This window comes from Schistocerca nitens, chromosome 7 (genome assembly GCF_023898315.1).
Source record: "Schistocerca nitens isolate TAMUIC-IGC-003100 chromosome 7, iqSchNite1.1, whole genome shotgun sequence".
Lineage (NCBI taxonomy): Eukaryota > Metazoa > Arthropoda > Insecta > Orthoptera > Acrididae > Schistocerca > Schistocerca nitens.
This window is the reverse complement of record NC_064620.1, coordinates 106,859,819-106,884,175: the sequence shown is the minus strand read 5'-3', so window position 1 is coordinate 106,884,175 and position 24,357 is coordinate 106,859,819. Positions and strand designations below refer to the sequence as shown.

The 24,357-nt window shown below is 39.1% G+C and overlaps 1 protein-coding gene across 1 annotated transcript in view; it reads left to right on the top strand.

The window, feature by feature from the left end:
- Positions 1–24,357, top strand: part of LOC126195218 (dipeptidase 1-like) — a 585,745-nt gene that overhangs the window by 542,766 nt on the left and 18,622 nt on the right. The window contains exon 7 of the mRNA XM_049933736.1: positions 15,361–15,537. Within this exon, the coding sequence (XP_049789693.1) occupies positions 15,361–15,537 (177 nt within the window). The remainder of the gene's footprint in view (positions 1–15,360; positions 15,538–24,357) is intronic.

Sequence of the window (24,357 nt, the reverse complement as noted above, 5' to 3'; positions counted from 1 at the left end):
TCACTTTTGCTAAACAGAAAAATCTTCCTACCTTTTTTAATATTTCTATTTACGGCTGAAATCATCGATGCAGTAACTGCTTTATGATCACTGATTCCATGTTCTGCGTTAACTGTTTCAAATAGTTCGGGTCTCTTTGTCACCAGAAGGTCTAATATGTTATCGCCACGATTCGGTTCTCTGTTTAATTGTTCAAGGTAGTTTTCAGATAATGCACTTAAAAAAATTTCACTGGATTCTTTGTCCCTGCCACCTGTTATAAACGTTTGAGTCTCCCAGTCTGTATCTGGCAAAATAAAATCTCCACCCACAACTATAACATGGTCAGGAAATCTACCCAAAATATTTTCCAAATTTTCTTCAGGTGCTCTTCCACAACAACTGCTGAGCCAGGGGACCTATACAGATATCCAATTACCATGTCTGAGCCTGCTTTAACCGTGACTTTCACCCAAATTATTTCACATTTCGGATCTCCATCAATTTCCTTCGATACTATTGCACTTCTTATCGCTATAAACACGCCTCCCCCTTCACTGTCCAGCCTGTCTCTGCGGTATACGTTCCAATCTGAGTTTAGGATTTCATTACTGTTTACATCTGGTTTCAGCCAACTTTCTGTCCCTAGTACTATGTGGGCATTGTGGCCTTTTATTAATGAGAGCAGTTCTGGGACCTTTCTATAGACGCTCCTGCAGTTTACTATTAGCACATTAATATTGTTATTCCCTGTTGCATTTTGCCTACTCCTACACTGCCACATCTCAGGAGGAATCTTGTCGGGCCTAGGGAGGGAATTCTCTAACCTAAAAAACCCACATGTGCACTCCACACGTACTCCACTACCCTTGTAGCCACTTCCTGCGTGTAGTGCATGCCTGACCTATTCAGGGGGACCCTACATTTCTTCACCTGATATCGGAGGTCGAGAAATTTGCACCTCAGATCTCCACAGAAACGTCTGAGCCTTCCACTCAGCTCCAAACCAGAGGACCGCGATCGGTTCTGGGAACAATACTACAAATAGTTAGATTCCACCCCACGAGCAAGACTTTCCACCTTCACCAACTCCGCCAACCGCCTGTATGAACTGAGGATGACCTCTGAACCCAGACGGCAGGAGTCATTGGTGCCGACATGAGCAACAATTTGCAGTCGGGTGCACCCAGTGCTCTCTATCGCCACCGGCAGGGCCTCCTCCACATCTCGGTGAACACTGGCCTTCTTCCCTGACCTTTCCGCTATTTCCCTAAGGGGCTCCATCACCCGCCTAACGTTGAAGCTCCCAATCACTAATAAACTCCTCCCCCCGTGTGCCTGCTTGGACCTTGCTGAAGGAGTGGCCACATGTCCACTCACAGGCAGAGCGGGCGATGCCACATGGCCAGCCTCCACATTGTTCCAACTATTTAACTAATTCAGTACTGGACTTTCCTTTACCTACACAAACAGCTTGCTTGTGATCCTGTAGGTATCATTTCAATAGTTTAAAGCAGTCACCTCAAATGCCAAAGTACTCCATTTTTTTCTAGGAGAATTTTATGCTCTACACAGTCAAAAGCCTTACTTAGATCACAAAAGGTGACTTCAGCAAATCCTTTATCATCAAACTCTTGATGTATGTGTTTGACTACTAAGACTATAACATCAACAGTTGACAAGTTTTTCCTAAAACTTACTGTGATTCGCTAATTATTCCTGCATTTTCAAAGTAACTTTTAGCAAATATCACAGTTTTGTCTCAGGTAATCATTTATGTATGCCAAGAACAAGAACACATCCAGCACCAAATCTTGTAGGAATTCAGGATGAACAGAAAACAGAATTTAAGGCTGACCCCTGCCCACATGTTGCCCTCAAAATATGCAAAATGTTAACTTCAATAGATTGATAAATTTAGTGAACAGGTATAACTTAAATGTGAATTTAGACTTTCCCATATATAATGCTGACAAAATCTTCTTGAGCCTCCATCTGGGGCTGTGTTGAAGTTCCACAGCATTTCAGCGAGTGTCACTCTCATCGAAACATCATGGAATTTCAATACAGCCACCTCAAAGGAAGCCAAAGAAGATTTCATCCATCATATTTATGATTTAAGTTGTGACAAACTCTCAAATGGATTTTTTTGACTGTGACATTCTTATCATATTATAATTTATTTTTTACACAGCAAAACTTCTTTTTACATTCTTGATTTATCTATAGTTTCTTTACTTGTTGCTTCACCATTACAAAAAGTTTCCTTAACAATCAGACTGAACAAACAGAGTGCCAAAACTGAGCATGAACTAAACTGAACTTGTAATATTTCTGGCTTTGCAGCTATCATATTCAGGTACACAAAGCTCTTCTTAGAACAGTTGCAAAGGCAGAAGTGGCAAGATGACATTATGTGATATAAGGTTTCAATGACAGATAGTTTGTTTGGTAAGGGTATCATGAGAGAGATCGCCTAAATCAGGCTGTTCCAACCGAGCTCCAGGGAGCCGGAGCGCTCCAGAGCGCTCACTGCAGCAGCTCGGAGCCCACGTGGAGGGGGAAAGCGAACTCACTGCCCCATGGCCGCATGCAGCCGCAACTGACACAATAATCCGTGTTCAATGACAGCTATGACTAGCCGCGGGAGCCCTGTACCTCTACTGGAGGATACCTTTCTATTCATTGAGAGGGATGGTCATCCGCAGTGTCTTTTATGTCATAAAGTATTTAATTCTGTGAAGAGGTACAATATACAATGACATTATACACGTCTTCAAGTAGCGCACTACGATCAGGTGGAAGGCGTTGCACGCAGAGAACTGGTAGTCAGGCTTAAGAATGACATACCAGGAGACCTAAGTCTAAAAACGGTTTCGTAATACGGAGGGTATCAAAACATGCAACATAGTTAGTGTTCTGTAATGCGTTTATAATTTTCAGGTGAATGAAAGTAGAGAAAACACTACTGAATGTGCAATTCGAGTAAGCTACAGGGTCACTCACATCACTGCAAGGTCGCTCACATCATTGCGACGAGTGGCAAGCCGTTTTTGGAGGGACCACTCGTAAAATTGTGCATGGTAGCAGTTGCAGAATGTTTGTTTCCAAGGGATGTGCAGACAATAGAAGGGGTTTGCCTGTCGAAGCAAACAATGCCCCGTCAAATCCTGGACATGGCAGCGGACTTAGAGACACGGCTCAGGAAAAAGGCAGAGAGCTTTGTTGCATTTTCGCTAGCGCTTGACGAAAGCACCGACATATTGGACTGTGCTCAGCTTGCAGTCTTTGTGCGTGGTGTCGACATGGAGCTGTAAGTAACTGATGAACTCTTGGATGTGGTACCATTCGATTACAGCGCGACAGGACGTGACATTTTTAAAGCTGTTTGTGAATCAGTGAACAATATGAATTTGCCGTGGGATAAGCTCCATTCTGTAGCGAGAGACGGTGGACCACAAATGATCGGGCGTCACCCAGGTTTTGCTTCTCATTTGAAAAATAAACTTGGGGACGAACTCGGGAAAGACATTTTGACTCTTCATTGTTTTATTCACCAAGAGGCACTGGGTGCTGAAACAGTAGAGCCTGGTGGCGTAATGAAAGATGTAGTGAAGTGTGTGAATTCTGTGCAGCGTCCAAGTATGAATCATCGCCAATTCAAAGGATTACTGAAAGATATGGAAGCGGAGTATGGAGATATACCTTACCACAGTACAGTTCATTAGCTGAGTCGGGGAAAAGTTCTTGATGTTTTCTTTGCCATTTGTGGGGAAGTATCCCTTTTTCTCGAAATAAAAGGCAAAGAAATGCGTTGTCTGGAAGGTATAAAATGGATATCGGACCTGGCGTCCCTAGCTGACATAACTATGCATCTCAGTAATTTAAATCTGTCATTGCAGGGCAAACGGCAGCTAATCGTTGACATGCACGACCAGATCAAAGCGTTCATGGAAAAGTTACGTTTATTTGAGAGGCAGATGAGTAATGGACATTTAACGTTCTTCAATCGTCTTGCTTCTTTAAAACTACCTGAAGGTACTACTTTCGGCGCTTACCAAGCAAAGTTAAAGCAGCTCATCACGTCGTTTGAAACACGATTCCGAGACCTCACTAGTTTGGAAATGGAACTTAAGGTGTTCAGCACTCCTTTTTCAGTTTCCCCTGATGACTTGTCATCGTCACTTCAATTGGAGATTATTGATTTGCAAAATTCAACTTTGTTGAAAGAGAGGTACTGCAACACGTTGAATTTGTCACGATGGTATCGTACATTACAGCAAAAAGCATTTCCCAAGCTTCACAACAATGCTGCTCAGATCATGTGCATGTTTGGATCTACGTATTGTTGTGAGCTTGTGAGCAGCTTTTCTCAGCAATGAAGAGTAAAAAGCAAGGAACAATCGTTTCTTCAGGATGCAACAATGAAGGCCATCCTCCGCATTAACGCTGCCAACACTCTGATGCCTGATATTTCCGATTTTGTAATGAAAAGAAAATGTCAAGCTAGAGAGGCCCAATAAATGTAGTATGCAATTTCTTGCAAAACAGTTGTTTCTTATTTATTTCCTGAACATCGTATATATTCTGGTGTAGCAAGTCACCACGTCTTAGCAGCTAAGAGTATGAGGTTGTCGACCTTGTAAGACGCAGCTAGCACATCAGAACGCTTGCCGTTCCACGTGTCGGCATGCCGGCCCACTTGAATGGTCACAGCGAGCTACACGGCTCCCTGGAGCAGGGAGCGCTCCGCGGCTCACAATGGAGCCGACGAGCTGGAACAGCCAGGCCTAAATTGTGGTCCTTCTCCACGATTAGCTGCTGCATTCGGAAGTTGTGCACCAAAATGATAATCGTCCATTATTAATATTAGACAAAATAAACAGTTGATTTACTTGCATTTCAAATTAAATCATCTCTCTCTCGATAGCGTAATATCATTCTGTTGTTTCACAAGTATTAATACCCAACAGAATAATAAACAACTGCTAAACAAAAAGGCAGATGAAGCACTTTGGTGATCTTCGGATCCTGCCTAATTTGGATGGCAGGCAAAATGGTTTGGCTATAAGACCAGAGCTGGTTCAGAAGCCTCAGAGGACAGACATGTTGTCTGCTGTGGTTGGTCCAGGTTAAGACTTTATTAGCAAGTATGGTTATATGGATATATAGCTGAGAACAGTGTGAACATAATTTCAGAAATATGCAATTCATTAATTTGTTGAAGAATAGAAATTATTTGTGACTCTAAAGTGGAATGAAATTGTGCAGTTTCTCATGTTCTGCTGATAAAAAGTGAGTTGCATCCTGTATAAACAAACTGTATCGGATTTATGACCTATGTGCTGTCTTCTGTGCAGGGCACAACAACTGTTGAAGACTGCAGGCTGGTGAACAATAATTAGAACTTGTGCATTCCACTCAGAGCAGTCTCAGTACAAATGAGATCAGGGGTTTATCATATGCATGTATATATCATTCTGTCTCTTCCTCCCTCTCTCTCTTTTTCAACTTGCCGTAAATGGAGACATGTGATCGAGGTTGCAGCCACTTATATAACTTTTTAATAATGAGATTAGTGTTTATTTATTTGTTAAAACTCACAATATAGTTACAGTTTTATAACTCAAATGATTTCTCTACAAGATTCTCATTAAAATTTGCTCGATAGTTTAGACAAACACAATTGCAGATGGCATGTACTGAATGATGGATTGCCTAAAGACTCTGTTCTTGCTCCAGTGTTATCCAATCTGTCCACAGCAGACCTGCCAAACTTGACCTGCTGGAAATTCCAACATGCAGATGACCTTGCAGTATGAAATCAGAGTGAAGATCTTTCTGTATGTGAAGAACACTTGACAAATGCCCTACTAAACTTTATGAATATAAGCAGACATGGTGACTTAGCCCTAACATTTCCACAATGGAAGTATGTCTTTTCCACCTCTCTAACCATCAACAAAGATGACCCCACTGTTTGGTCCTCTTGGCATTGTCAATGTATCCGAGTGTGTCACATTAGACAGAAGACTCACATATTGTAAACACCTCTCCAACAAAGCTAAGATGGTTCAGACATGAGTGAACCAGATGAGGAAGCTGGCAATTAGCACATGGGGATCAAATACATCAGTTCTTCATGGAGCATCCCTTACAGTGGTATACTCTGCAGCAGATTATTGCATACCAGTTTGTCTCTGCAGCACTCATATGAAGAAAGCAGAAAATCATTTTAATGCAGCTATGAGAACCGGTAATGGCACAGTTAGATCTACACACACATGCTGGCTGCCAATACTGCTGAACATCTATCGAGCTCCCCTTCATCTAAAGGCAGCTCTCTGCAACCTTGTCATCAAGTTCTTCGTGAAGATTTACTCTCACTGCCAAGAAACATTTCAGATACAGAAGGCCAGCACATGAAAGAGTCCAAATGCTCTCCACTGAGTTCAATCACAATACTGAGTGGAAATGTGAGTGGCAAGCTGTGGAAACCTGAAATCATGAATTTACTGACAACCCATCTGTTAAAGTTCCCGGCTTTCATCACCTGTGAGAGGTGGGTACAGCTTAACAAGTAACAGTCTCGAATAAATGATAATCACATTATGTACAGAAGCAAGGAGCTAAATGAAGCAGAGCATGTTAAATTCTTAGGAATGCAATTGGACAGAAATCTATCACGGTCCTCACACATAGATTATCTAAAAATTAAACTAAACAGCCTGGCGTTTGCTATGACAATCGTAGCCAATGTCACTAGTATAGACACAAAAAAGTAGTATACCATAGTTACTTTAAGTCAGTAGTGAGATACGGTATTGTCTTCTGGGGGAATACTAACAACATGACAAAAATATTAACTTTGCATAAAAAAATAATCAGAAACATATGCAGTGCAAAGCCAAAAGAATCCTGTCGGCCATTATTTAGAGATCTTAAGATACTAAGTGTTCCCTCATTGTATCTGTATGAAATAATTCTTTTCACAAGTAATAAACCTAAACTCTTTTAATCAAATTATTTCCAGCATAGTTACGAAACTAGAAACAAAGAAAGTTTCATGGTGCCTACACACAGGCTTAATCTTTTTGCACAGACTGCACAATATATGGTAATAAAAGTATACAATAAACTGAAAGACACAAATTTTAGAAAGGTCCAAACTGAGGCAGTGAAAAGAGAATTGTATAGCACCCTGGTGCAGAAATGTTATTATTCTGTTGATGATTTTTTTAATGATCTGACCACCTGAGGAGGATAAAAACAATAATATTAAATAATATTCAGATTTTATTGTGATTATACAAAAAATATTGTATTCCATGTGTAATTTATCATAGTTATAAGCTGACGAGTCTCCTGTACACAAAATCAATGATTTAACTTGTACGTTGTGAGACAGTAAAATTCTGATTCCAGTTCTGATACCAGAGTGGAGAAGGTATGTGCAAGTAAAACATGCCTTTTGAACTGACAGCTGACAGTAAATGTCACAGTAGTGACATTCAGTGAGCCATGTTGTAAATGAGTGTCTGAGTGTCCTAACAGACAATTCCCCAGTGGCATCAAGAGTTTACTTCTTCCAACATTTGTGTATGGTCTGAACCATTTTGGTAGTTATATAGTATAAATAGTTGCACAAAGATGTTTTTATGTGTATTGCATTTGACCCAATTGATGCATATGATGATGATGTGAACATCACAGTTAATAGCAAAAAGTAACACAGGTGGAAGTGTAGGAGTGAAAAGAGGGAGGGGGTGGCACCTAAAAATCATGACTGAACTAATAAAACTATTCAAAACTGAAGTGGTTCATTATCTGATTCCACAATGCTCAGTTGTGGATGTCCTGTCGACCAAATGTTATACGTATCAGTCTGTTACATTATAATACCTATATCTTGAAAAATGCTATAGCAGTAATTATTATTATTATTATTAACTGTAGTTTTTCAATATAAAGATTTTTCTCCTCCACCATATCAGCAATTCAGAAAGTTTCATATATTAGCATACAAGCTGTTGCATCCACAGTGAAAAGCCAATTCCTGTAAACAGTACTGGAAGCAACTAAAGTAAAGACAGATTTGAGCATTTTAGAAATTTCCTCAGAACACCTCACCATAGGGTCACAGGCACAACCAAACAGAGGGGGGCCTGTAAATAAGTGATGTGACAGAATTAATGAAGGAAGATCCTTAGGTAAAAAAGGATAAGATTTGGACAGCTGTGAGGGGTTTTTGTGTGTGTGTGTGTGTGTGTGTGTGTGTGTGTGTGTGTGTGTGTAAGAGGGAAAGAGAGAGGGCGCAAACTACATTATGAGAAGCTAATGAGATCCATATCCCTTCCACTCAGCCTGTGAGGAACAACAAATCAGGGCAACCAATAAGACCATGAGAAACCATTTGTCATTATGTCATTTCAGGGTTGAATGAGAAAATGAAACAAAACTGTAGGACCGAGCATCCAGAAACAGTTGGGAAGCAGTCAGTAGTAAGGTTAGATGTGGAAATCAGTGAGAAACAGTCATCGATGGATGTAGCCAGAGTCATAGGCTGGAGCTGCTGTGAAGAAGTTAATTAGCCTCAAGATCCTGCTGGCCCTAGATTTTATAGGTTGTTTTCATGAAGCAGACAGAATGGTGATAAACAGTCAGTGTCCCTGCAGGATGACTTGACTACTAGTGTGGAAGCACGTCTGCTAGTGCAATCATTTCTGTAATTAAAATTCTAAATAAAAGTTAGGAGTCAATTACAATCTTCTTAGTTGACCCTATATATCCACCATAGGAAATTTCATCCAGACAAACAAGTCTCCCTCTCAACTGAGTCAATTGGCTAAATTCCCTGCAGCATCCCCTGTCTCAGTCCCTTGCAAAACCACTCTTTAGATGTAAAAAGTTATTAAACTGTCTCTTTTTAAGAAGTTCCTCTAAATATTTTGACCTTGAATGTATTCCTCTGCACCAAGTCTTCTCATTATCCACTGTACATTTGGGAACGAGATGGTCATAGGTTGCCGTCTTCTCTTTTTTCTTACACGTCCTTAGCACTTCAATGTCCATCTATCTGACATGTCACGTATTCCTCCTTCCATTTCCATTTTTGTTAACATTCAATTGTTCCTTGTTTTTCTTTTCATAAGATTCTTCTTGATGTTTTCCAAAGAGCCATCTATTAATACCTTCACCTTATTGAACTGTTTCTGATTAGTTGTCCAGGTCATTGCTACATTTGAGACTACATAATCTAATACTGGCTTGGTATGAGTCTTTTAGTTCTATGTGTAACGTAACTGCTCTGTAAAACTGAGTTGATCATCCCAATGATCTTCCAGCCAGTATTAATTCTTTTATTAATTTCAACATCCAATTTTCCCTCTTTTTCGATAATAGATCCCATGTAGCAAAAGTTACTGATCTTTTTGATTGTGTTCCCATCAATGTTCAATGATAGTGTTGAAATCAGCTGATCATGTAATATAAGTGACACTAATTGTATAAGAACCAAAGTGGAAAATGGAATTGTCTTTTAACAAATTTGTGGCTGTAGCAATCGATATGATAATGCTATGTACAGTTCATCTAGGTCATTGATAAGATATTCTGTTTTTTGATAATTACTCTTAGGATTCGATTTTTTTATTATTATTATTTTATTGCTAACCGATCTCTCATGTAATCTGCACCCTCTCCATATTGCGCTATGATGACCTAAGTTCCTGCAAAAGTATAATACTGAATTTAGTTTGGTGTGTCTTATTTTCAAATGTTTCTAGTATTATTTTAATTTAGCCAGACGGTGTGGCCGTGCAGTTCTAGGCGCTACAGTCTGGACCCGTGTGACCACTACGGTCGCAGGTTCAAATCCTGTCTCGGCCATGGATGTGTGTGATGTCCTTAGGTTAGTTAGGTTTAATTAGTTCTAAGTTCTAGGCGACTGATGACCACAGAAGTTAAGTCGCATAGTGCTCCGAACCATTTGAATCATTATTTTAATTTAAGGGTCCTCTGTATTTGTGAAATATAATGCTTTTCAGAGCAGATTCCTTGGAACAGTATCATATGCTTTTTCTAAATCAGTGAAAACTAAAGCAATATTTTTTTTTATTTTTCTGTTTTTACAAAATTTGTCTTAAACTGAAAATGTGGTCTAGATAAGGTCTAAAATTATCCTCCTGTTTGTTTCTTATTACTTTACCAAACCTTTTTATTCCTGAGAGTGTAGCACAAATTTCTCGAAAATATGAGAATATTTTGCAATCCCCTCACATTAATATGGCACTGAAATAATGTAACTTCACTTCCTTAGGTATTACATCAACTGTAATATTTTGTTGTTCGGGTTATTTTCTCAAGTTTGTGAACACCATATTTCAAAATCTCTGTATTGAAACTGCCTAGTCTATCTGGTGTACCATTCTTTCCTGTTTGTAGTACTTAAAACATCTTCTTGTCTGAAATTTATATCATGTAATTTTCTTGTTTATTTTCTTCCACTATTCCTTGCTCAAAACAGTCTCCATGATCTTCTTTTAATAATTTTTGGAAATAGTGGTTCTTTTTCTTTCATGTGTTATCAGTTGGAGAACTGTTGTGACTTGTGTCTCTTGATGGAGTCCTTTTAATACTGACTGAATTTCTTTCACTCTCCCAAAACCTAAGCTACTGTTTACATTGGTATATGTTCTTTCCCAAGTTTCATTTTTTGCTGTTCTTATTTTTCTCCCCACTTATTTATTTTTTTTCATTATAGAGTCATCTTGTTTCTTTTGTTTTATCATTCAATCATTGATTGAACACATTTCTTTTTTATATATATGCTATCTTTATTTAATCCAGTCACCTCACCGTACTTACATTGCAGATATTTTTTTGACAGTCAGCCCCTCAAATATGATATTTTTCACTTTAGTTTTTATCTGCTCATAAATTTCCTCAGTGTTTCCTTCATATAATTCATCCAATATCCTCTCCTTTCTGACAGTGAAGAACATTCTTACATTTTCATTTTGTCAATATTATAATGCTTATTCTGATCTTACTCAGTGCATCCTGTTTTTATAATGACCTTTATCTGACTCCTCCATAAGACCCTACCATCGTTTGCCTTATTTTTAGAGTGCTTGCTTGTCTAATGATAGTACTGGGTGGTTATAATTAAACCACAGAAACTAATTACTGTAAGAGGACCAAACTTGGTAGCATTACTGTCAAGAACATGGGAAAGATAAATAATGCAGAATCAATTCAGTTGAAACGCTTTTAATATGTTGCTATGGTAGATCATACCATTACATAACAGTACCATTACTGCTACAAAAGGGGCTCAATATGGTGCCCATCAGTGTCCAGAAGAGTCTGAAAGCCCAGGATTGCATTCTGCACAGCAGAACGAAGCATGTCCATGGATATGCTGGCTACCTCTCTTGATATGCTGCACTTCAGATCAGCACATGTGTGAATGTTCCCCTGGTAAACCCTGTCCTTCAGATAGCCTCACAACTAGAAATCACAGGGAGTGAGGTCAGGTGACTGTGCCAGCCAAGCATTTGGAAACGATCGGCTGATAATTCAGTCATTTGCAAATGTGTTTTGGAGAAGCAGGTGAACTTCACATGCAATGTGCAGTGGGGCCCCATCTTGCATGAAAACTGTTGCGTTCAATGTGTCTCTCTTCTGTAGGGTGGGTATGACATGCTGGTGAAGCATATCGCAGCAGTGGTGGCCAGTCACACTGCACGTCTTTGGTCTTCGAGTGCCAACCTGTTCAAAAAAGAATGGGCCAACGATATAGGGTCACACATTCACCATACAGAGGAACACCATGCGCAGTGACTGGAGGTGAATATCTCTGCACTCGCAATTCTGTATGTTCACATCACCTATCTGAGAAAAATGAGATTCAGCTGTCCATAGGATGGTCCAGGGCTAGCCTTCATCAACTTAAATCGTTGCAAGAAAGTGGAGAGCAAAGTCAACATGTCGTAATGTGTCCTGTGGTGAAGCTGCCGTATGATATGGATCTTTTACAGATACCGTTTGAGAATGGTTCAAAGCACTTTCTGTACAGTGGACCACAGGATGTTCAACTGTCATGACACAGCATGCCAACTGCCTAACACACAGCATTGTCTGCCATAGCAACAGTGATTTCATCAGCCACCTGTGGTGTAACCAGTCATCAGCCTCTTCCCGGAGTGACACCCAATTCTCCAGTGGATTCAAACTACTTCATCATGCTCTGCACAGCAGGTGGAGAAAGAGGACCCTCCCATAATCCTTTCAGCCAGCGATATTCTTGAAGTGCAGTTACAGCATTACTGTTGTTTTCATAATAGAGCTTCACCGATAAAGCCCTGCTGCTTTTGTTGACATGTCAACAAGTGTACTGGACTGGACAGGTGTGTGAGATACGAATCACAATGACTGATCAAAGCACCTGATGGCTATAATTGGAACTGAATGGTGGTGCTGTGGTGCACGGAAATCATTCACTCCATACTTTAGAAATTAATGCTACCAAACTTGGACTTACACAGTAATTAGTTTCCATGTTATATTGTGTTAAATAGGGAAAGTTTAATTATATTCACCTAATATTATCTCTTACAGTTCATAGTTATCTGGTATTCTGTGTTCATGAATGTCTTTGTGTTTGAACACTTATTCCTATTTTCTTTGAGTTTTAACAATTCCACAAAAATTAGAATAACAGTTTGTATTAAATTTCCTCCAATAATTGTAACTTTTAAAATTCAGTCGTTTTATAGAATTTCCATGAATTATGTAACAGGAACAATTCAGTATCTTAGATATCCCCATTACTGATTTAGCTGATTGACTTTTTCATTTAAAGAATAATGACTATAAATAAAGGAAAAGTTACAGAAAAGTTAGGATAATTGTGTAGCATTAACGTAATACTGTGAATCAACATAAGAATTGAACAGTTAGCTGCAAAAATGAAATATATAAGTGTGTTGTGATGTGTATTAAATGCGTGGTTCGTACTGTTTATTTGACAAACCTCTGTCTGTATGTTGAAAACTACACAAAGAAATTGGTCATACATCCAAAAATTACACTCTCTTAAGAAAGTCATCATATTTGAGCATATCATCCATAAAATGGGCTGTGTTCAGCTTCTTCCAGGCATATAGTAGTAGTAGTAGTAGTAGTAGCAGTAGTAGTAGTTTATTCATCCAGCAACAATGTACATTGTACAGTCTTGGGATGGTGTCATATACAGGTGTCAGACACCTCTCATCATTATCGAGGGTAATGTGAGAGTTGTGCAAAAGTGATGCAGGATTCTCCAACCTATTGTCCAACCCTACAGTCAACATTTCAGTGAGAGGTTAGTCTTTCAAAATAGTAAAGCCAAAGTGCACTGTGCCCATCTCATAAACACCTTCCTCCATGAGGCAGGAATCAACTGCACAGAATAACATACAGTGTCTGTTGACATGAATCTAACTTGGCATGCTTGAGGCCAGTTCAAGCTTTCACCAAGTCATTGCAAGAACCTACCTTATACAGTGGATGACCCCAAGAGTTCTGCCATCAAAGAAAGGACAGAATTAAGCAGCAACATCTAGACCACCTTGTGGACAGTATGCCAAGGAGGATCCAGATATATTACAGTGCACAGGGTGGGGCAGCTTTACAATGAATGCTATGCAGCAACAAATTTTGATTTCGCAGAGATGCACTTTTGAACAGAATATCTTTATTTTGGTTATTGTTTTGCTTTTATTTTGCAGTAAAGTTATTTATTTTAGTTTAATGAGGCTTTCTCTGATACCCTTGAAGTCCATACACATTTGCAGTTATGTACAAGGTGTACAATGTTTATTGAGCAGTTTCAAACAATAGAAAGTCGGGGATGGAATAATGAATAATGACAGTATTATAAAAATGGTGGAATGCTACTCGCTACATTGTGGAGACGGAGACTCTGAGTCACAGACAGGGAAAAAAAAAAAAAAGTAAGCTTTCAGCCAATTATTGTGCATGCCTACGACTCAACATCTCCACTACGTGATGACTAGCAATCTATACTTTTCATAATATTTTTTTGAGCAGTTTATTATTCTGCAAGCATATAGTGACTTTCCTGACCACACAAAGATCTGCAGAGATTGGGAGGCTGTCAGTCTTTTAATTCCAGGGGCTTGGGTGCATCATGGTGAGACAGCAGCTCTCCATTCCAGATTTTGTTCAACTTACCATTGGCTTCTATGTTTATCAGACAGAATGCGTAGCTCTTTGCATTGTAAGATTTGGTCTGTAGTATCAAGACGCTGAAATGGTATTGACACTTTTCATTTAAACAATCTCAAATGTTTCAGCTTAAGCAAAAAGTATTGCTCCATCTATGTAGATTAGTTGTTATAGTGTGCTTGACTGGTTAGTTATCTGTGTAAGTATTATACAGATTTTTCTCACATCTGCAATAAAAGTGTTAAATAAATACCATAAAGATCCTGTTACATGAAAGACTGTGTAACATGCTACAAGAAAACACTATGTCAATCATCAGTTATGCTTAAGTCTGAAAGTGTTTCTGAGTTTCATTTCCCAGAATTAGTGTTGCAGCTATAGTTAATATGTAGATATTAAGAGTGGATTTGTTGGTCAGAACATGATAACCATTCATAAATTCTTGCCTGTACTAACATTAAGGGAAAAGCTATATGAATAGTCCCAGGTTAGTAGTATATCTGAATAGTCCACTGTGGGCAGGAATTGAGTAGCCAGATGTGCTTCCCACTACTGTTATACCTTCAACATTGGTAGAGTTCAAAATAAAAATAAAAAAAATTACTTCTCAGTAGGCCCTCTAATATATTTTATGAACATAACAAATTCAGACAAAATAAAATATACACTGATATAAATGCCCTGTGAAAATATGAGAAATTTTGTTTTAATATAAAAATAATAAAAGTATATAAATAGAATAATAAACAATAACAAAATTTTATGTTGATTAGAAATCCATCTCAAGAATTTTATGTGATCAGTGTTATATTCTGAGAAATAAATTTGTACTGTCACAAAATTGTAAAATTTGCAGTTTTTGGGTATATGCAAATGGATTTGATGTTGTGTAAAGCATTGTGTAAATATTCTCTCTCTCTCTCTCTCTCTCTCTCTCTCTCTCTCTCTTTTTTTAATAATGCACATCTAGGGTATTCTGAAGAATTAAGTGTAAAATTAAAACACCAATTATGTAAATCTGATAAATGTGGAATTTTCTTAATAACATTCCAGTTCACCAATTGAAATACTATCTGTCTGATTTCAAAGTATAGTGTTTTTCTATTTGTAGTGTCCTGAAATCTGCAGTCATTGTTCTTTTGTTGATAGGTGGTTGTACAAGAGATGAATAGATTGGGCATGATGGTAGACCTCTCACATGTATCACACCAAACAATGCTGGATGCATTGAATGTGACCAAAGCACCTGTTATATTCTCACATTCATCAGCATGGGCTATCTGCAATCATCACCGCAATGTCCACGATGATGTTCTGAAGCTTGTGGTGAGAATTTTTTGGTAGTTGGTAGAGCAGTACTATGTTACACTTAGTTTCCTTATGTTTTAAATGTTATCTTATGATTAGGTAATGTCAGATGTTAGAGAATACCCCTATCAGTTTTCTTGGAAGATAATTAAGGACAATTAGATACAAGTAATCGTGTACTTTATGTATGAAAAAACTGATCCACAGTATATATTAGTGAAACTAGGAAACCAATTAGCAATTGTGTGTCAGAACATGAACATTTTGAGTGAATGAAGTGACACAGAAAAATGTGAATAGCTGAATGCCGATTATAACTGACCAATCTCTCAATCTGTAAGAAGCATGCATGCTTCAGGAGTCATGGATAGAGCAATGGAAAATAAGGGAACTATTAGAATAATTAAATGTTCTAACATCATGAACAAGGAGGTTGGGTAAACGTTGCTAGCATCCTCGCTGTCAGTGATCTCACTCCAATGGGCCGTGTGTGTTATAACCTCCACTCTTGTCAACTGATGTAAGTTTTTGACAATGTAAATATTTCTCTGACTTTAGATGTAGTTTTAATTTTTTTCAAAGAAATTTGCTTCATTCACTGCACAAGCATTCTAGTATACAACAGTATTTTCACTATACTACATGCCTCAACAGGCTGGAGATGTTGTCATACAAATATTTCAGGTTATAGAGATACTTCAGTTTGACTGAAATTTTGCTTATCTTGTGTTTTTGTTTTCTGGCTGTATCATCCAGTCAGATTCCTACATAATTAGATGAAAATAATTATTGCACTTTTGATGCATGCTTTTATTATTGCCTAAGTTTCATAGTGATGGCACAAACCCATTATGAACCTCTCATAGTGACTGCACTGTGAAAACTTTGTTATGAAAATTTAATGTGTTGAATGATGGGTGTTGATTGACTGCTGGATTTTGTGTTATGCCTATATAAAGATGCACATAGAGCAAAAAGAATAAAATCTTAAAATACTCAGTAATTACATCATCAATAATAATATAAAATCTGGTATAGAATATAAATTCACATTAGGCATAGATGTAATGGTGGTTACCAAGTGTCTGAATGTTCTTAAATAAATACAAGTAATAGCTCTTTTTTGCAAAGTTTTAGCATGCACTTGGATCTGCAATGGTCTGCCAAGAATTTTCTGGAAAGTTGAATTTTCTATTTGAAATTTTTCACAGACTAAGAAGTTGCTGTAGGAAAGCAATACATTTTTGTAATCGGGAAAACTATGGCTATAAAACTACAACAGTGGAATTGTGACAGTATTATAATTTAAAGTTTGAATATTCAAGAATACAATAATTTTAAATACAAGTAAATTTTGAATACTAAATTTTTGGAAAAAGTAAGATGTTCATTGGAAATACAGGAATGGTGTTCTTTGAAATGAGGTAGGTCATTTCTAAAACAAACTACTACTAGTGTGAGTTTTGAATAGCACGTGGTTTCAGTTACTCTTAAATTTAGCATACTTTGTTAAAGAATAAGTTTCCTCAACAATCAATTTTACTGCTGTCATCAGTGATCTGAAAACTATACACAAAATAATGAAGTTTAAAAACTACAACAGTGGAATTGTGACAGTATTATAATTTAAAGTTTGAATATTCAAGAATACAATAATTTTAAATACAAGTAAATTTTGAATACTAAATTTTTGGAAAAAGTAAGATGTTCATTGGAAATACAGGAATGGTGTTCTTTGAAATGAGGTAGGTCATTTCTAAAACAAACTACTACTAGTGTGAGTTTTGAATAGCACGTGGTTTCAGTTACTCTTAAATTTAGCATACTTTGTTAAAGAATAAGTTTCCTCAACAATCAATTTTACTGCTGTCATCAGTGATCTGAAAACTATACACAAAATAATGAAGTTTAAAAACTGTGGCTGAAACAAGTACTTGAATAATTGACATATGATCATGGATAGTAGAGATTACTGGTACTCAATAGAGATACTTTTACTAATTACGAATTGCCTAAATAAAAATATTTCAATGAAGACACAAATACATATATTGCTTGCTTTACAATATAGGATGATAGGGTATTAACAAAACAAATCATGTGAATGTGAGTGTATGTATAACGTATTTCAGTACAAAACACCCATATTGAATAGTTTCATAAACATTGGTGTTGGTTACTTTGATTACATTTGCCTAGCCACCCCACCACCCATTACATCTCAATGTTCACCAGCCAGCACCTCCTTGAGACTCAGGGTCAACAGTATAAAGAAGTGTCCACAGGAGTACGACCATACAGAACCAACACCTTGCTGCTGGAAAATGTTGCCTCTTGGTATAAGCTGTCAATTTGCTTTCGATTGCCAGGGATCTGGTACAGTAGCATATAACCATCCCTCTACAGACTCGTTTACTTAGGGCTGTTCAGGGACATTCCACAATTAAGGATTGTAGTCACGTAATAACCAAAATAAGACAGTGTGTAGGAAAGACTGTCTCCAGAACCCAGCAGCTTAATCATATTGAAGAGGACCACTGCAAAGATTGGCACAATGTCAGTTTTGTAGTTACTTCTGGTATTTCAAAATTGTGGGACTTAATACTTAAAAGGAGCTATTCAGATCAACACTGGAATTGAAAGCCTACATCTTTTCCTTTACAAATGAAATGGGGGAAGAGAGAAAGTACTTCTGACCTCAGAGATATGAGCAACATAGGCATTACTTCTGAAGAATATTTCTCGAAAGTAGCCTATAATACATTTGTATTCACCAAAAACATTTGGCATCAATCATATAAATATATTAGGAAGAGAACGCCATACTGCCAAGTAGTTGCTGTTATGAAATGTCTTGCACTAATCAACTAGACAGCTTTGTCACAGGTCCAGATAGGGATAGGCAGCAGCTATGACAAAAACAGATGGCAACACAGATCAGCAACAGTTTACAATATCTTTTAATAGGAACTGAACAGTACTTAACTGGAATATGAAGCTAGTATGTGGCAGTGTAGATAGTTGTTAACTTACAGTGACCCTAAATCCAGTGAACAATGACTAACATCACTTCTATGATGCCCAGTTGGGCTGCTCTTAGTGGCAACAATATGTGAGTTCTGAGATACTACCTTAAAGTACTGATTAGCTAATTAACTACTCAATAAAACCATGTGTCTGCTTGTATCCACATTTGGCAGCTAGATGTCCACTTGCCATCTGTTTGTGTAGTGTAAGGTGGAAGTGTAATGTAGTCTTTGTTGTGTGCATCCTCTTTGGAGTTTAACTTAAGCTGCAGCTGAGTGATAGGTGGCTTAGTGTTCTTCTGTGTGGCTGTGTTCTGTATTTTCTGTAGGAATAGCTTATCTAATGATGAAGCCTATTGTGACACAGTGAATGGCTTGGTTGAATTATTTTAAACAGTGTCATTGTGAGCTCCATGAGTATTGCTACGAGTATGTGCAGTTGGTCAAGAGGCTGGTGTGTGTCATGCAAAAGACATGGTGGGCATGAGGTGGCAAACAACTAGCTGTTAAGTGGCCACAGGGTTTTCCAGGTACTGGCTTGGTAGGAAGGGCTTGCATGAGTGAGGAATGGAAGTCATCACGGACTGACAACTGAATCATTAGGCTGAAAATGCTATATATTCACATAAACTGTTGAACTTAGTTGGAAGTGTGCTACAGAGAACCAAAGACATTTCAGAATTGGCAGGTCATCTAGACTCCAACAATACCATTGCCAGAATCATATGATTTTCATTTAAGAACTACTATTGTTTAAACATTTAGAAGTGTTATAACTGTTTACAGACAAGTTAGGAACACACATGGATCACCAATGAAAAGCTACTGACCTCAGTTATATGGTGAGACAGCTTGGTGATTCAATTACTGCATATATAAATTATTGAACAAATTGTTATTTATTGTTGTTGTAACATTGCCCAAAACAAGGATTATGCACATGTACACAAATTACTAGCAGCAATTTGCAATAATTACCACACAGTAATTATAATGCAAATAGATTTCATTGTAATTTATTAATGTTAAGTGTTAAGTTTGACAGTACACAGAAGTGAGTCATGCATCTGACATGAGCTAGGCAACCAGCGCAGTGCAAGTTCAGTTATAATTTTTTGCCAAATGCTTACAGCTATTTGGATAATGAATGTGATGTAGATACATAAGAAATAGTCTGTTTATTATGTATATATTGATGGCATGCAATGAAAACCTTGTAACTCCGCCTGTCTGTGAAAACCTAGTGATTCCAGTAACCATTATACTCCATTATCAAAGAGAGAGTTGAAAGTGCATTGATTTCTCTAATCTGTCAATAACTAGGCTTTTACTGTATAGTCACACATGTAGCAACATTACCTGTATCACTTTACACTAATAAGCCAAAAGATTGGGACCATTGTCCACCGTGACGTTGGATGCCGCCTGGTGGCTTTATGGGCACATGACACGATAACATATGTAAGCAGAAGAGACACAGACAGTGATCACCTTAGTGAAGATAAGGGCTGCAAATGGGGCAATCCATTGAAATAAGTGACTTTCACAAAGGGTAGATTATTAGTACACAGAGCCTGTAAACAAGTGTCTCAAAAAATGGTGAAGTTGTTTGAATATTCACATGCTAGTGTCATGAGCATCTAAGGAAAGAGGTGGGACAGTGAAACTACCATTAGGCACTAAATGGTTGGATATCCATGACTCTTCACAGTAAAGCAGGATAGATGGTGATCTGTGGCATCTCTGCTGAAAGAGCACAACACTGGTGCACACACAAGTGTTTTGGAGCAAACTGTTCATCGTACATTGTTGAGGATGGAGCCTGCAGCAGCCTACCCTACATGTTCACATTTTGACCCAATGTCATCATGGACACAGGACCATCGGGATTTGACCATTGATCAGTGGAAATGTGTTGGCTCTTCAGGTGAATAGCATTTTTGCTACACGAGATTGATAGCTGTCTCCACAAATGCCACCATTGAGGTAAACGGCAGTTCAAAACATACAGCACACCACTGACGCAGTCTGGTGGGAGCAGTATTATGCTTTGGGAGACATTCTCCTGTGCTTGCAGGGAACATGTGGTAGTAATCAAAGACGCAGCTGCAAACCATCAGTATTCATTCATGCTTGATGTCTTACCTGACAGTGATGTCATCTTTTGGCAGTATTATTATTCTTGCCTTGGAGCCAGAATCATGCTACAGTGGTTTGAGAAGTATTATAGTCAACTCATGTTGATGTCACAGTGATAAATTCACCTGATGTAAACCCTATGGAACCCATCTGCATCACTATTGGGCACCTTTATCATATACGTGAAAAGCAGCCTGTTATTTATGCAAATTACATGACCTGTGCATTGACATCTAATGCCACATTCCACCACAAACCTACCAACGGACTGTCAGATTCCTGATATGCAGAACCAGTGATGTAATTTGTTTCACAGACAGAGAAACAAGCTATTGAGCAGATGGCCTTAATGTTTTGGCTCATCAGTATATATATATTTTGTAAGAAATCACTTCTTCTTCTCCTGTAAAATTTAACAAAACATAGTTATGAAGTTTTCATTGCTTACCATCGATGTGTAAATTAAATGGAGTATGCAAAAATTTTAAACAGTATGAGAGTGTGGTGTGGCATAGATAAACTTGTGTGTTGTATACAGCAGGAAGTCACGTGACTGAGGCTTTAAATAAGCAGTCAGAGTGACTGTTGAGGCAACACCAAGTCCAATTGCCAGAATTGGGCACACTGGAAGCCTCAGAGGAGGCCATCAACACCACCATTGGGAAGACCATCTTTGTCATAGTCTAATGGCCACCCAGAGGACTGCTCTAAGAAGTGGACTTCAGTGCCCTGCTGACCATGGGGGGGATCTGACTTTTGACTTTTCACCACAAACAGTTTCAACACTCAGAACATGGAAGCGAATTCTTGCTTCACCAACACCAGTGGGTGTCGTCTTTCTTACGCCATTCAATGAAACAGTACTGTCACCATGGAGCCATTCGACCCTGCCTTCTTTCCCACCAGAGGCCTGCTGGACACATTCGATATTGCCCTCCTAAAGGACATTGGGCAATTCATGTATGCCATGATGTGAAATGTCCTGTCATCAAATGACATCCCTCTTAGTTTTGACATGGATGTTATTTGCGCAGAGCTTCCAGCTAGCGACCTGAACTACAGAAATGTGGATGAGCAGAGGTGCTCAACATTCTCAACAATACACTTGACCCAGATCAAGTGGGGCCAATGTAGCACTGGCCTCTCTCAGCCACAGAGTACTCTGAGTAGTAGGTGCAGCCACTCCAAGGTGGCCACAATGGCCATGAGACTTCTTACACCTCTCCTGCCACCCATATGGGTACTGATCACCACCAACAACAGGTTCTTCCATGAATGGCAGCTCACCAAACATGAAATACCATGTTAACCACATGGTGTGGGAGATTAAGGCAGCTGTCAAGGAGCACAGGAACTGAAAACTGAACTGCACAGACATTGTGTGAACATTCAACACTGATGACAGCTGTGCCTGGAGAGCCGAAGAGCTGGCAAAAGCATCCTACATCACCAGCAGTGTATCCTGCCACTGCAGGTCAGCCAGGACTTTATCTGCAAGCCAGATGCCAAGGCCAACATGTTGGCTGACACATTTGTGGCTAAATTCACACTAGTGACAGACATTGTGGATGAGAACCACATGCACTAGATCAAAGAGCAGCTCTCCTTCTTCTTCGCAGCCAGAGCAGAATGAGACATTATTTAACCAATCACAGGGGAAGGAGCAGCTGCACAACTCTGGTCTCTGAACGGCAGGAGGCAGTGATGGGTCAATACCCACCTGCTGAAGAACCTTCCATCGGGGATCCATTGGCCACTAACTTATACCCTCAATCAGATATTGCATGGAGACATGCAGCATGGTGGCTGTTCTGAAAACCAACAAAGGCCCAAGCAGACAGCTAAAGGTCCATCAGCTTGCTCCCTTCCTTCTCAAAGGTTCTAGAGAGGCTGTATGTGAAGAGGCTGATGCAGCACATCACCTGAGAATATCTTACCAGATGAACAGTTTGGCTTTTGGAGTGGCCACTCCACCTATTGCCAGTTGCTGTGGATGGTGGAGCTGGTGATGAGGGCACTGTAAATGAGGGAGTAGCTTGATGTGGTGCCTCTCAATGTGTCCAGAGCATTTGACTATGTGTAGCACAAAGGCCTTTTGTGCAAACTCTTTGTACTCACTGATTTAACATGGGGCCCTTCCTTGGTCCTGCCTCACTGGTAGGACCTTCCATGTGAGAGCAGATGATCTGTCATTCACAGAGTGGCAGATACTTGCAGGGCTGCAACAATGGTTGGTGGTCAGTCCCTTGCTGAACTCCTTGCACATCGCTGGTGCACCGTTGGTGGTTTACATACAATTGGCGCTTTACACCAATGATACAGTGCCGTTCACCTGCAGAATGAATGCCCAGACAGTGAGATGCCACTTACAACTTAGGTGTGATGCCCTGGGAGCATGGGAGATGGAGTGGCGACTTAAATTCCAGCCACCAAGAGCCAGGCAGTAGTCTTCATCCAAAGGATGCTGCTGCCAGATCGGCCTTGTGCCGACATTATCGAAGGTCCCATTCCATGGGCCACAAAATGCCTCAGAGTGATACTCAACCAGAGGCTCACATGGGCACGGCATATACATGCTGTCAGAAGCACAGCAGTGGGGCATCACCGCACCCTGTACCCTCTGTTTAATCCCCAGTCGTCACTACTTCCTTACCATGGCATCACGCTCTACCTAACAATGGTCAGACTAGTGCTAGAGTAGGCAACCATGGTGTGGAAAATGCTGCTGACACACACGCTGCAGCGCTGCAGAGAGTGAAGAACCAAGTTCTGAAGCTCGCTCTGTGACACCTGAGTCAGTAACCAATTCATCTACTGCACAACGAAACTTTTGTCCTGCTGCTGAGAGACAGAATCCAGCAGACTACTTGCACCTTCTGTGAGAAGCCGGTCAATCAGCTCATCCTGGAACTAGGCCACCCAGAACACCACATGCCAACAACACATTGGTCACACTTATTACTAGAATAATTTCCTCCGCAGCGGCCTGAAGACATTTCACCTCCACATCACCAGAGGCCAATCTTGCTGCAAGTATAATTTTCTCCACAGCAGCTTGAGGACAAGTATCTGCACAACATCTGAGAGGTTTAGTTGGAATAATATTCTAATGTTTAACCTGCACACAGGCTGAGCAAGGAATACTCATCAGATAAGTGACTAGCAACTAGTCTTGAGGCCTTTTTTGGCAGATGTTGTATCACTGAGGAGTTTTATCTGTGGTTGTGGAAAGATTGGTGAGATTTTCAGTGGTCAGAGTGCACTAAGTGTATAGAGTGCTCAGTATTTGAGTATTTCAGACTTTGCGTAAATTTGAGTTATCACACTGAGCTTCTAAAGACTGTATGTGAACGGTAGAATTTTCATTAATGAAGGGTTTTAATAATATTATAAGAGTATGGACAGAACTTTTCATATGTAACTGGTGATTACTGTGGTAACTTATTTGCGATATGAACACTTAACAATAAATAGCATACAGAACATTGCCTGTATCCCTGCTTGCTACTCATCGTTTTATTTATTTTCATCAGTGGTTGAGGCACTCTTATCCATAATAGAACTGAACGACCACAGGTTGCTACTAATTTCTTTGAGATTTCTTTACTTTAAATAAATACTGCAAATTAGTATTTAATTCCGTGCATTTTGCCAACATCATTTACCTCTTGGG